The sequence below is a fragment of the Mastomys coucha genome, unplaced genomic scaffold (genome assembly GCF_008632895.1).
Source record: "Mastomys coucha isolate ucsf_1 unplaced genomic scaffold, UCSF_Mcou_1 pScaffold23, whole genome shotgun sequence".
Lineage (NCBI taxonomy): Eukaryota > Metazoa > Chordata > Mammalia > Rodentia > Muridae > Mastomys > Mastomys coucha.
The window spans coordinates 99,743,594-99,758,024 of record NW_022196906.1 but is presented as its reverse complement, the minus strand read 5'-3'; the positions used below and the strand labels follow the sequence as shown (position 1 = coordinate 99,758,024).

General features: G+C 43.7%; 1 protein-coding gene across 1 annotated transcript in view; it reads left to right on the top strand.

Annotated features, from left to right (window-relative positions):
• LOC116073354 (collagen alpha-4(VI) chain) overlaps nt 1-14,431 on the top strand; it is a 122,577-nt gene that overhangs the window by 50,101 nt on the left and 58,045 nt on the right. Inside the window, exons 16-20 of the mRNA XM_031345192.1 lie at nt 1,044-1,070; nt 2,430-2,474; nt 5,946-5,999; nt 9,084-9,146; nt 9,620-9,685. Coding sequence (XP_031201052.1) covers nt 1,044-1,070; nt 2,430-2,474; nt 5,946-5,999; nt 9,084-9,146; nt 9,620-9,685 — 255 coding nt within the window. The remainder of the gene's footprint in view (nt 1-1,043; nt 1,071-2,429; nt 2,475-5,945; nt 6,000-9,083; nt 9,147-9,619; nt 9,686-14,431) is intronic.

Sequence of the window (14,431 nt, the reverse complement as noted above, 5' to 3'; positions counted from 1 at the left end):
AGAGAGAGAGAGAGAGAGAGAGAGAGAGAGAGAGAGAGAGAGAGAGATTTATTTTGATCTAATCAGTATATTTTCTTCAATCGAGGAAATCTGACTTTGTAAATGAGTCAAGGGTTTAAAAAGCTCATCAAGCTCGATCTAATCTCATTCTCTCTCTTCTCTCTGTCTCTCTGTCTCTGCCTTCTCTCTCTCTCTCTCTTTCTCTGTCTCTGTCTCTCTGTCTGTCTGTCTGTCTGTCTGTCTGTCTGTCTGTCTGTCTCTCTTATCTGGAACTATACCTCACATGATCTCACACGAGCTAAGCAAGCACTCTGCCACCAAGCTGTACCCCAGCCTTCAGTCCTTTTTATCTTAGTTTGATTAATATGTATGGAGTATATATATCTGTGAATAAAGTCCTTTTTCAGTAGCTGCACATAGAGCACACCAGCCCAAGTCCCTCCCCCTGCTTTCTGCTCTTCCCTATCACCACCCCAACCTCTGGTGATCAGTATTCTACATTTGGGCTGATTTTTTATTTTTACTTTTTTTTTTTCGTTTGTTTGTTTGTTTTTTTCGAGACAGGGTTTCTCTGTGTAGCCCTGGCTGTCCTGGAACTCACTCTGTAGACCAGGCTGGCCTTGAACTCAGAAATCCACCTGCCTCTGCCTCCCAAGTGCTGGGATTAAAGGCATGTGCCACCACAGCCTGGCCTATTTTTACTTTTAAACATTACTATAAATGTATTACTAGTTTTGTGTGTCTAGCTTATTTTATTTAGCACAATGCTTTACAGTTCCAAGTGACCAAATGTTTCTCTTTTTTTTTTTTTCGTTAAAAGTGGTTAAATAACATCCCATTGTGTATCACATTAAAACAAACAAACAAACAGAACCAAAGCCCATTCCTCCGTTGATAGGTTCCATAGGCTGATTTCCTAACTAGGCTATTGTGAATATTGTTATAGTGAATGCAAGCATGCAGGTTTTTTGTTTTTGTATTTTTTTTCATGGTAACTTCACTCTTTTGGGATCTTAATTATTTTTATTTCTTCGTAATTTCAGGGAGAAAAAGGATATTCAGGAGAGAAGGTAAGACCACCTTCCCTTTTCTTGCCCTGGGTGGCAACAGCTCCATTGGGAACACAGCACTGAGCCCATCCTCTGTTCTGTGAAATACCTGATTCTAATGGGAAACACAGTACTGAGTCCATCTGCTGTTCTGTGAAATACCTGATTCTGAAGACAAGGAAGCAAAGCTTGTCTAGGGTCTGCATGGCTGGTGGGTGACTGTTCGGAAGACAGATATTTAAGCTCAAAGATTGTCACATATATTATTTTTAAGCCTGGATAGCTCTATAGTAATTGGACTTCCATCTCTATCATGTGCTGCTCTAAAAGGAGTCCAAGGTGTGGTGGGGAGTGTGGGGACGGGATGTAACATGCGGAAGAGGGGTGATGAAGTTCGGTCCTCACAGTAAATGAAGAACTTGAATCCTGATTCAGAATCAAAGTATCTATTTGTTCACTCATTTGCTCCAGAAATACACATTGCACAGCCTCTTAGTGTCCCCCCCCGGGCCCCACCCCCTACCCATCACCATGGTGGAGCGTTTACAATGGGATATGACGGACAAGGTCTGAGGGCTGATCTTACTCAGGGGTTCTGAAACCTTCTACCACTTCCCGTAGCCTCTGGCAAACATGTCTCATCAATTCCAATTCAAGATCTTGATGTGCTTAGTATCATGTGCTAATTGAATCTTACTTGGGTTACAAAAGAGTTCCTTTAAACTTGATTCACTTGGGTGGACAATAGGAATAAGCCTACTCGTTCACAGGTGTGAAACTGCTTTTGTTTGACTTACAAAATTCGGATTGTTTTTCTTCAAGAGATAGTGTGTATGTATGTGCGGGTGCGTGCTTGTGCACACACATATGTTTTAAGACAGGGGCTCACTATGTAGCCCAGGCTAGCCGAACTCTTGATTCTCTAGCTTCAGATTCCTGAGTGCTGGGATTACAGGTATGGCCCAGACCATGGGGCCATGTTTAGAATATGATATCCGTTCGGAACAGTTCATCCAGTTTGGCGAAAGGCTTGCTCATCTTCAGTGCTGAGTTGCAAGAGCCTTTCTTATCCTTTTTACCCCCTCCCGCCCCCTTTTTTACATGTCTTTCTTTTTCCTCCTTCCCCCTCTTCTATCGTATCTCCCCCGACCCGACTTCTGCCTGGAATGGTCTGGAAAAGCAGTAAGAGGGAATTGGAAGACCAGATAGTTCCTTTTTAGTAACTGGAAACAGTGTTAACATTGTTTTAGCAACTCTGTACTCTTCTGTCAGCGGAAAGAGAAACACTAGCAAAGAAATCAACATACCGGAAGCACCCTGCTCGCAGAAGCACCTCGGCTCGTTGCTTCCTGTTCTAACTTCTGCCCTTCCTTTCCACAGGGCAACCCTGGTGAGGAAGGTGTTGGGGGCTTAGATGGAGAACAGGTATGGAACTATCTTGCTTTATGTTTTCTGCCCACTACTCACATTATTATTTTGTGTGTGTGTGTGTGTGTGTGTGTGTGTGTGTGTGTGTGTGTGTGTGTATGCCACTGCATACATGCCAGAGGTCAGGTTGCAGTAACTCATCTCTTCTTTCATCTGTGAGTCTTAAGGATTGAATTCAGATAGTCAAGATTGGCAACAAGTGACTTTACCTGCTAATCTATCTTGCTATCTTCTTATCTATCTATAGATCCTTATATCTATCTATCTATCTATCTATCTATCTATCTATCTATCTATCTATCTATCTCCCTATCTATCTCCCTATCTATCTATCTATCTATCTATCTATCTATCTATCTATCTATCTATCTATCTATCTATCTATCTATCGTCTCACTGTGTAGTCCTGGCTGGCCTGGAACTTTCTATGTAGACCCAGCTGGCCATGAACTCAGAGCTCCGCCTGATTCTGCCTCCTGAGTGCTGAGATTAACCACGTCTGGCTCCTGATCTTTTCACCATCCACCTTCAACTCATTAAACTTTCCCCCCTTCCTTCTGAGAAACATCTCACATCAATATTTTAAGTAAATTATATAAAACTTTACAAGGGTGATTATTAAAATAAAATTGAAAACTTCAATCTTTTCATTGACAGACCAGACTGAAGAAGAACTTTTCCTTTACACACTAACACACACTAACACACACATACACACACAATGTACTTGATCATATACCCCCATTATCTTCTCTTATCTCCTCCATTCCACTGAACTCCACTTATTCCGAGTCCCCTTCCTATTTTCATGTCATTTTGTTTGTGGTGCACTGCTTTTAGTCAGGATTGGCTGCATAAGCATGGGTGGGGGTTATTCAAGCAAGCAAAAACAGCTTACCAGTGGCTACCATAAGGAGAGGATTCGCACCTCACAGCAACCATTAACCATATGGCTTCTCAGGAGGGTGTGGTCTTTCCACTGCATGATGGAATGTTGAGGAGACCAGTCTTGTGCACGCAGCCGCTGCCACCATGAGTTCATGGTGCAACAGCCGTGTTGGGTCCAGAGACAGCTTTATACAGAGCTCCTCACTGTCTTCTGCCTCTCATAGTCTATCCGTCCCGCCCCCCTCACCCCCTTTACAGTGTTCCCTGAGCCTTGGAGTGAAAAAGAATCCTTTATTTCACAGAGTTCACAGTATTAAGTTTTTTTGTTTTTTTTTTTTGTTGTTGTTTTTTTTTTTTTTTAAAGAGAATTCAAGTTAGGGGGCTGGAGAGATGGCTCAGCAGTTAAAAGCACTGACTGCTCTTCCAGAGGTCTTGAGTTCAATTCCTAGTAACCACATGGTGGCTCACAACCATCTGTAATGAGGTCTAATGCTCTCTTCTGGTGTGTCTGAAGAGAGCAACAGTGTGTACTCATACATAAAATAAATATATCTAAAAAAATTGACCTAATGGTTCTTTAAAAAAAATAAATTAGTATGTAAGAATTATTCATCTTTGTACATATTTGCAGTGTCCTTTATTCACCTCCCTCTCCCCCTCCCCCTTGCTTCTCTCACTCCACCACAAATAGTCCTCTCATCAGCTCTCAGTCTGGCATGGATACTATTACAACGAAGACAGCATCTCCTGATTGGTCCTTTTAATATGCATGCTTGGCTGGGTTTAAACTGAGCTGTTTGCCCTCATCTACCCAGTATAAGGGTCCTTACCTTCAGTCAGCCGCTTCCCAGGCTGCCTGTTATGGTCCTGGATTTCATTTCTATCTTATATTTTGTTGAATCCCAGCAATTAGACATTTAAAAAAAAAAGGTTTATATTTGTGTGTATGTGTGAACATATGCCCATGTGTGAAGGTGCCTGTGGAGGCCAGAAGTGAGCATTGCATTCCTGATAACTACATCGAAAGGACCACGTGGGTACTGGGAACCAAACCTGGGTCCTGTGGAAGAGGACTTCCCTGCTGAGCCATCTCTCCAGCCCCAGCTTTGTTCAAATGGTTTTATATAGCTGGCCTTCTCTTAGCTTTACTCCCACTTTCCTTAGCATCACAGGTATCTTCCTTTTAATAGGTAGGTATCTTAAAAACAGAAACAAAATGAAATGAAACAAAACAAGAAACAACTGACAGGCTTTCTGTTAAGGACAGTCAGGCTCATTGTAAACTCCCTTGGCTTTTGTTTCTATGCAATCTCTTTATTTTATGTTTTCTATTTCAGAAAAAAAGATAACTCACCGAGTAAACAATGCTGTTTTGAGAGTTGTCCCTTCTCAGCACTGTGAGAATGCCTTCTTAGTTTCTGTCTTCTTTTGCCTCAGATTTTTTCATTATTACTGCTTAGAAGCTGTCAAAATAATTATCTCTCAGCAAGCAGCATTTCAAAAATATATATCAGGTTGCACAAAAAATTCCCCATTGCTGTTAGTTTTGACAGTTTCAATAAGATGTCTCCGGGTGTAGGTTTCGTTTTATTTATTCTGCTTGGAACCTGTTAAGCTTTTGGATCTATTTATGCCTTGCCCAGATCTTAGAAAATCCTTAGAAAATTACCCTACTGAAGTTTTTAGCTTCGGCATTGTATTCATCAGCTTCCTGTCACATAATGAGATATCCAAGGTGATTTGCATAGAGAGAAAAGGCTCATTTTCTTTCGTTCATGATTTTAAGATTCAAATCAGTGGTAGGGTAGCCCTCTTTCTCCTAAGCCCTGGGTGGGGGAGTCCCCGAAGACGATGGTGGGGAGTGTATGGTGGAGAGGTCTATTCACTTCATGATTGGGAAGAAGGAGAAAAAGAAGAAAGGACTGGGGTCCCATGGTTCCCTTCTAGGGCTCAATCTGGTGGCCTGAGGTCCTCCCACCAGGCCCCACCTCTTAAAGGTCCATAGCATGTCCCTGCACCAGCACACCGGGGTCAAGATGCAGCACTTAGACGTCAAGAGATGTGCGAGACACAAAGCATAGCATCCGTTTACCCTGTTCCAGCGGTTCTCAACCTGTGGGTTGCAACCCCTTTGGGGGTTGAACAGCTTTTCCTCAGGGGTCGCCTAAGACCATGGATAAAACACAGAGATTTATGTTCTTAAGCTTTGGTTTCTAATTTACTATTTCTGACTTCACTCGCTTTTACGCTGCGATTTAACATGCCAGTAGACTTTTAAATCCACTTATTTTTTTTCCAGTTCAAGAAGTTCTGTTTGATTCTCTTAAAAGGCTACCTGCTTTTTCTTCATTGAGAACACTAAGAATTTCTTTTTATTTGTCGTCTTAACGTACCTGATCTGGTAACTGAGATTGTTTTTGGCGTGAGAGTTACTCTGAGACCCTGATCTGTTCTCTTGCTGAAGGCGCTAATGCACATTCCCACTCTTGTGAAAACTAGAATGTGAAAGGACATGAAGAAAGCTTCCAGAGTGACTAATAGGATAAAGATGCCTTGTTTATTTTATTTTCCTTTTCCTAGGGCGATCGTGGAGCTGCAGGGTCGTCTGGAGAGAAAGGAAGCAGAGGCAGTCGGGTAAAGAAAAAATAAGGGTGTTTTTCTCTGTCATAGAAAGATTTCTTTATTATTCTTTGTAAGTCCACTGTAGCTGTCTGTCTTCAGACGCACCAGAAAAGGGCGTCAGATCTTATTACGGATGGTTATGAGCCACCGTGCGGTTGTTGGGATTTGAACTCAGGACCTTCGGAAGAGCAGTGAGTGCTCTTAATCGCTGAGCTATCTCTTCAGTCCCTCTCTGTCATCTTTCTGATCGTCATTATCATCATCAGACACCAGCAGGTTTAAGTGGTGGGAGGGAATCATCTACTGGTTTTGTTTGAGTCTGAGTGTGAAAGGCAGGTCATGTTAGATGACCCTTTGAAAGCTTTACTCGGGACCTGAAGGGTGGATTGTGAACTGGGTTGCATGAACGTAGGACTTAACCCTTGTGCTTTGTACTGTGAGCGGGTTACTCTGTGGCTCATAAGCTTTTCATGGGTCCCTGTCACTGATGACATAGTCTCCCACCATGACCCTTTAGCCTCCCTCCCAGCCAAACTATACTAGCTCTGCCTCTAGAACATTCCTCATGCTTACCTGGCCCTGTGTGTTTGCTGATGTTGGTGCTGCCCCTCCCCCACGCATGCCTTTTCCATGATTCTGTCCTCAGAGCTCATTTGAACACTGACATGTTTTTTTATTGTCTGGTTCCCTTCCCTTCTTTCTCATGATGGTTTCTCTGATGTTATGGGAGACTTTTCCTGGGGAGGCGTGAACCAATGCCTCCTTACCCCAGATAGCAAACCAAGGACAGACCAAAGTAATGGTTCTTTCAGAGTCCTGCGTAGTGAAATGATGAGTTTATTGGGGTTACTTACAAATGTCTGGGTGAAAGGTTGCTTCTGAGCTATTCATGACTCAGAAGAAACTGTATTACCGAAAGGCCTTCCACAGATGGTGATGACTCACAGAGATTGCAGCCCTGCAACTCCATGCATGACTTGCAGACAGCTGGATAGGTCAGGTTACAGAGTCTCCTCTGGCAGGGTCTCTGGATGTCAGAGCACCTCCTCTCTCCACCATTCTTTAACTTTGGGGAGGTCTTGTGAGTCTTGGATATTTCAGGAATTTCCTGAGACTTGTGAGTTGTTTACTTCCTGAATCTAAGGTAGCCTTCCTCTAAGATGAAATGTTTCAGTCAGGAGTAGTAGCTACACAACCCTCCACTATGGCTGTTTATAGGCATCTCTCTCTTCTTTGTGTCTTTGGTGGTGACTACTTTCTGTTTCCAGTCTTAGATTTAGTTCTGTACAGGTGAAGGGAGATACCTGTTGCATGTACTTTAACTCTCCCATTCTGTGCCCATGGCAGACATTACTAATTGAGCATAGATTCCAACTTGGCTAGAGGAGCCATCTCAACACAGACTTAGAGTCAACGTCTACTGATTGCTAGGTTTACATAGGAGGTTACATGATTTGCAAGTCATCGTTTGTACTCTGGGTGGAATTAAGGTAGTGCTTTTCTTTCTGGGGTGCATGATCAGTGCTGTGGATCAGCTTCCTGATAGGGAAACAGAGGAGTGAACCAAAAGTGCATCTCTTTATTAAGGTTTACTTTCCAACTAGAAGGTCCAACTAAAAACTAGAACTTTGTGGGTCATAGTTTGGAGACAGTGGGGGACACCATGCATCCCTAACACAAAAACTTTGTGTTTCAGTTAAATTGAAATAAATTCAATAAATATCCATCAGGTGCCTCCTACCATTGATGGCATTTTGCTATCCATGGGGAGTGATTCAACAATAAATAAGTCCATGGCTATGGCTAACAAAGGGCTAATAATCTATACAGTTTATGCAAAGACTGTAGTACAAGATGTGCCATGATAAAGGACATGCCATGGTATAAATAAAGTGTTACTGGGACACAAATGAGAAAGCACACAGGGTCTTTCCCCTTTATTTGGCCAATCATTAGTATCAACTGAGCCTGTTGGAACCCAGACATAATTTAGAATGGAAGGTAAAAAGAGATGTGGCTCTGGATTTCAGGACTGGCTTTCCTGGGGGAGAGGCAGACACTGGTCAAGAGATCGTGAAAGTAGATATAAGATCGTCACTGAAGCGAATGTACGGCTAGAGAAATGACAGGTGGGGACTGGCCACTGCATCCAGGATGCGCTGATGTGTAAAGGACAAAGGACCAAGAGGCCAAGATGGCTACCACTGGGACTGAGGCATATGAGCAGAGACGGAGGGAGAGAGGAGACCTCAGAATTCCAGGGACCATAGGAAATTGGGTACTTTTTTTTTTCCAGACCTCTGTGAGAGCAGATGGGAGAAGAACACCAAAACAGGGTATTCCTAGTCAGGAAAAATCACAAGAAGACATAAAGGCTAGGAAGAATGTCCTGAAAGCCAAGGTTCAATTCAACACATTTTTTTTTTTTTTTATGGCTTTAGTTTTTCTTCCCACTTAGTCATTAGGAACTATTGGCTGTTTCTGGGTAAGGGAGGCTACAGGTGTGGGGGATGACTCTGGCAGCACCAAGTGGGAGTTGGACAGGACCTAGGAACAAGTACGATAAGCCAGATACTCCGTACCCAGCTCTTTATTGAACATTTTAATAAGATCGTGCCTTACCCTCCTAAATGCTGCGGTATGTATCAACAATCGTGCCTCTTCTCCACCTGTGAACTCTGCTAACCCTATCAAGGTGCATGGTGGGTAAAGTCCCCCCCCCATGTGACCCACTCCTGCTTCCTCCCATGTGATTCTTTATAGGGCATCAGGGAGGGGTGAAAAGACCAAGGGCTGAGACAGTGAGGAGGCCTGGGTCCTACTGTGTGCAGCAGAATTAGTTCTTGAGATCCTATTGCGTGCAGAAGAATGACTTCCTGAGATGTGAGAGTGGTGATGTGATGATGCTCCTGCAGGGCCCAGCAGAGGGAGGATTTGCAGAAACCATACCATAATGTGACTGTGAATATTTTAAGCTTCAAGGACTGCCCTTAAATCCTGGTCTCCCATTCCCCCTTTTCTACTTTCCTTTTAAGCATGGAGTGATTTTATGATGTGATTCATTTTTCTTTTTTCTTTTTTTATTTGTAATTTAAGGGCTTGACAGGTCTGCCTGGACCAGCTGGACCTCGTGGGGAGCCTGGGCTGAGGGGAGATCCTGTGAGTGATAGCTGTGGATTCTCTTCTGCCTTAATTCCTCTGTCCTGAGAGCCGTGCAGAGGCTGAGAACGATCTGGTGTTGGCTAAGGAGGCAGCTATCCAGTCTGTTTTTACTACACTGAAACAAGCTGGAGGTCTGAGGGTGAAAGCGCCTTACAGAGCTGGGTGTGGAAAGAGTTGGGACTTTAACTGGGTTCAGCCTCTGGGATTATTGAGTAAATAGGTCTGGACAATGGAAAGGGTCCTCCTTGATCCCCCTCCTCCCTGCCCCGCCCTCTTCTCCCTTCTCACCTGTGATACAAATAGAATTTAGAGCCTTGCCCATGCTATGTGCTTATTCTGCCTCTAAGCCAGCTCTCCAGCCCTTCCTCCTTTCCCTTAAAACCGCTCTTCCTTTTGTCTCTGCCTTTCCCTTTTTCTTTCTTTTTGTCTTTTGCTGTCAGTTTGAGGAAAACCACCTTTTGTTTTCTCAGGGGGATCCTGGAATTGATAATTTCATCCGAGGCCCCAAGGGAGAAAAGGGAAGACGTGGACATCAGGTAAGATGGTTGGAGTTCCATGCAGGGATGACTACACGCTCTTTCAGAACACTTGGACTTTTGGCTAAATCCCCATTGATTGAATCCCCATTGGCTGAATCCCCATTGGCTGAATCCCCATAGGAGGTGGGGCAAAGCCACAGGATTCCCATCTTCCACAGAGACAGGAGCCCTGACTGCCAACCTCCCCTTACTTCCTAATCCCTTGAGTTCTTGCCTTTACCATTTCTTTTTTCCTACACAAGTCCCTGCCCCCTTGTTGCTGCATGCTAGTAATGTTTTTAAAGTGACCTTAAACCTCTTCAGTCTTTAGGTTCTTTTCCAAAATGAAAGCCTAACCCAGGGAGGTCTGGACTCTTCTCTGTTGTGAGTTTCCTCGCTCCTGGGATGCTGTGTTGATTTAAAGTCATTATGCAGCTGCCTTGCTTTCTATCATAGCTGGAGCTGACTGGTGCAGATTGGGTGGTAGACAGTTGTAAAGACGAGATGTCTGTCTAGTTCTGAACACTGGGGCCATCACAGTGGAAGGCAATAGAGGAAAAAAAAGAGACTTGTCAGCTCAACCGATGCTAATGTCTCAGGAGCCAGTTTTAGATTTTTATGTCTCAGACATTAAAATGCATGATTCTGAAACTTGCCTAAGATAATGAGTGTCCCAGTCCTCAAGTCTCATCATTCCCAGTTTCTGGGCATGAGGTCTGGATAGCAAATATCGGCAACTGGAGGGGAAGCTTGCTTTTCTTTGAATTCCTATTTTGGATCCTTTGACAAAACCACAGGGCATCAGTTTTCCTCCTTAGATTGTGGCTAGCTAGAATCCATATTATGTATGTCCGGGTCCTGAGTGGAATTCAGCTTGGGACAAGGTCATTTTCATGTCACTGTGTGGGAAAATTGTTTCACCCTGTCATTAGTTAGGGTTTCATTGCACAAAGAGCATTGAGTTGTTTCTGCTCAGTGAGTTGAGATCAGAGAGCCCTGTGAATGGCTGCTCCCTGGGGCTGAGCTAAGCACACATAGAAGAACCAATCCTTAACTCCTAGGCCTCGGGGTCCTCATCTGGAAGATGGGTAGATTAACCCTCTGGTTTCTGTGAGTCATTGGTTGTCATGGTGAGAAATGTCATGAACGCAGCATAGCCATAGAATGCTCATGGCGTGCTGCTAGGAGGGAATCCAGGTTTCTGAACACACTGTTCAGTGTGGTGGCCACCACAGCAGCACAGCTGTAGTGAGAACCTCAGGGCCACAGCTTCCAAAGGTCGCCATCTTTGACTTTAGCCTGTTAACCTTGACTCCACTCTTGTGTGTGGAATGGAAATTGTAACTGTTTCAGATTGTGCCGTGTCTGGTTGAATTTTGTGTTTCTTGTGGTTTCTCTTCCTATGCTGGGCTCAGAGAAGGGTGTTAGTGAATATCCTTTGAATAGACTTAGATGATAGTAAATTACTCCTTTACATAAGCCATGCTTGATTAGATTCTGCCCACGATTAGAAGATTGACCGCCAGGGGGCGATATTTCCTTGCTATTATTTCTGAGAGGCCCTGGGATCAGTGTCACAGTTAAGTCTGGAAAATTCCTCCATGAAATAGTGTTTCCAACAAAGCAGAGAAATTGTATTACATACTAGTGTGGGAAGGAGTGGAGAACTGATTGTGCATGTCAGGAGTGTAAAAGCAATCTCAGAGAGAGAGGGAGAGGGAGAGGGAGAGGGAGAGAGACACACACAGACACAGGGACAAAGACAGACAGACAGACAGACAGACAGACAGACACACACACACACACACACACACACACAGATAAGAGGGACAGAGACAGAGAAATTCCTGTGCATGTGGGGGCCAGGGGTTGACATTGAGTATCTTCTTTAAAGCTGATCATGGAACAATAGAAAGACTTAGCTCCAACTATTATTATTGTAGTGATTTTAAAAATACCTAAAAATTAGACTGGGACTGCGGCTCAGTTGGTAGAGTGCTTGGCTAGCAATGCACAGACCCAGTATGTATAAACTGGGCTTGGTGGTACACGTCTGTAAGCCCAGCACCTTGGAGGTTGGAGGACTCGAAGCTGAAGGTCATCCTTGGCTCCACAGTGAGTTCTAGGTCACTCAGGCTGTATATATGAGTTCCTGTCTCAAAAAAAGGTAAAAGATAGAACAGTCAGAATCTAATAATCAAAGATGACTCTCATACACGCTTGCTTTCACATGGTGCAGTAGTGTTGGGCAGTGAAACGTAACAAGAACAGTTTTTGTTGGTGATTTGATACAGTCTTACTATGTAGCCCAGGGTCTCATCGCCTACCTTCCTGCCCTGGCCTTCTAAGTTCTGGAATTACAGGCATGAGCTGCCATGCTTGGTTTTCCACATAATTTCTGCCCCTCTCCTTCTCTCTCTCCCTGCCCCTTTTCTTTCTGCTGGGAATTAAAACTGGGAGCTTTTGATGTCAGGCAAGTACTCCACGTCATTAGCTGGACCACTGTTTCTCCATGTGGAAGACATTCCTGCCACAGTAGTAAGTGAAAAAAAAAAAACCCCAGGTTTACATGAGTGTATTCAACCTGAGACCAAATTTGTATGGAAAAAAAATCCCTTTCTATAATACAGAATGTACGTATTACATTCCCTTCGCATTCTGAGTTATTGACATGGCCCATGAAGAACTCACAGTGTTTCTTATTTTGCAAAAGTCTAGATCTACAGGGAAAAAAAATAGTTGTAGGATTAAACTGTAACCATCACCATATCTGCTTTCTATTCATGTGCATGAGAGTGTACGTTTGTATGAACATGTGTATCAATATGTGTCTGTGTGTATGTGTGATGTTTTCTTGAGCCACTTGAAGATTAATTAAAGGCATTATAACACATTACCATAATATCCAACAGGCAGAATTTAAGAAAAAAGGAAACAACTTTATATTGACATGACAGAGACTTTACACTAAAGAAACATAGTGTTTATACAATATTGCTTTCTTTTTAAGTTTATAAAATTGAAATAGAATTATATCACTTCCCCATCCCTTTCCTCCCCTCAGTCTTTCCCAGCTACCCTCCTTCAAAGCTCTCCTACACCCATCCCTCTCTCAAGTGTCTTTATTTGTTACATATATATACATGTATGTATCTGTGCTACACACGCACACACACACACCCTGCTGAGTACATTTCTGTTGCGTGTGCCACAGATAAATAGTATTCTTTTCTCACATCCAGCCCATGTTCACAGTTTCGTACTTTCCCATGTCTTAGTTTGGGCTACTGTAACAGAATACTGTTGACAGGTTGTATTACACACTTACTTTTTTACAGCTCTGTTGTCTTGGAAGCCAGAGACCAAGGCACCGGAAGTCTTGGTGTGACGAGGGCCCAGTTCCAACCAACTTCATGCATTGCCTTCCTGGCTGTCACCTCGCAAGGAGAGGGCTGGGGCACATCACACCAATTCCATCCTCGTGGCCCAGACCACCTCCTAGAGGCTGTGTGCCTGATCCCTGAACACTGGGGTTAAATGTCAGCATGCTCATTTTAGGGGAAGCACATTGATGGTCGGCTTTCACAGCGGCCCCCAGGTGCTGTGGTGACTGTTGGGGAGAAAGGCCATTGGCGGTATTATAGCAGTGACCCCTGAATTTTGCAATACCAGCTTGCCAAGTAAGATGTGTTTCACTGGTTCAAGACTACCTGAGGTGAAGTATTAGAATGGCCACTCTGTCACTCCTGAGTTGTTCTTTACCCCTGTCTTTGTTGTCGTCCGTCGTCAGAACATCTTGCCCTTTTTAGTTTTCCTTAGTTACGGCAGTCACCCTGTTGCTTGTTTGTTTAAATGACATTGAGATTCCTGACCAATTCTTTTGCTGAACACAGCCCCCCACCCCCTGCCCCATAGCACTCGTCTGGATCTTTTTCCATATGTAGACACAGACTAATCATTTTTTAAAACAGACGACTTAGTAATGCGATTCGGGAGTTTGACTTGTTTTTGGTGATGCTAGATTCGACCACTCTACTGAGCCCATGTTCACCAGTTCTCTCTGCTGTGAATATATTTTCTCTCCTTTCTAATGACTAAATCATTGAGGAATGACATTTCTCCAGGACTGTAAGTGTCCTGTTCTCCAACAGTCTTTTACCCAGTGGCTCCAGCATCCGTCCCAGTAATTACTTCACTATGTTGGCGGCAAAAATGCTGTCTGCCATGGAAGCGAGGAGACTGCGCTAAGTCTTCTAGGAAAGGCTCTTTATTACATCCAGATCTGTTATGAGAGGCTTTGTCTATGGCCTTCTCCCACATGCAACTCATTTCAAAGAGAAGTCGCACTTACTACAAAATGTGGGCTGTGGAAAATGTGTACAGGAAAAATTATTAATATTTCCAGTAGCTGAGAACTTTTTGTTTTTTGTTTTTTTGTTTTTGTTTGTTTTTCTCGAGATGGGGTTTCCTCTGTGTAGTCCTGGCTGTCTTGCAACTCACTCTGTAGACCAGGCTGGCCTCAAACTCAGAGATCCACCTGCCTCTGCTTCCCAAGTGCTGGGATTAAAGGCGTGCGCCACCACTGCCCGGCTAGCCGAGAGAACTTTCTTAAAATATGATAGCAGTCACTCTCCAGAGGAAGTCAGGGAAGATCCCAGGGGCTTGTTAAAAAAATGTTTTTGTGTATAGCATATGGCATGTGTATATGTTCATGTGTATAAGCACCTGTGTGTGTGTGTGTGTGTGTGTGTGTGTGAGAGAGAG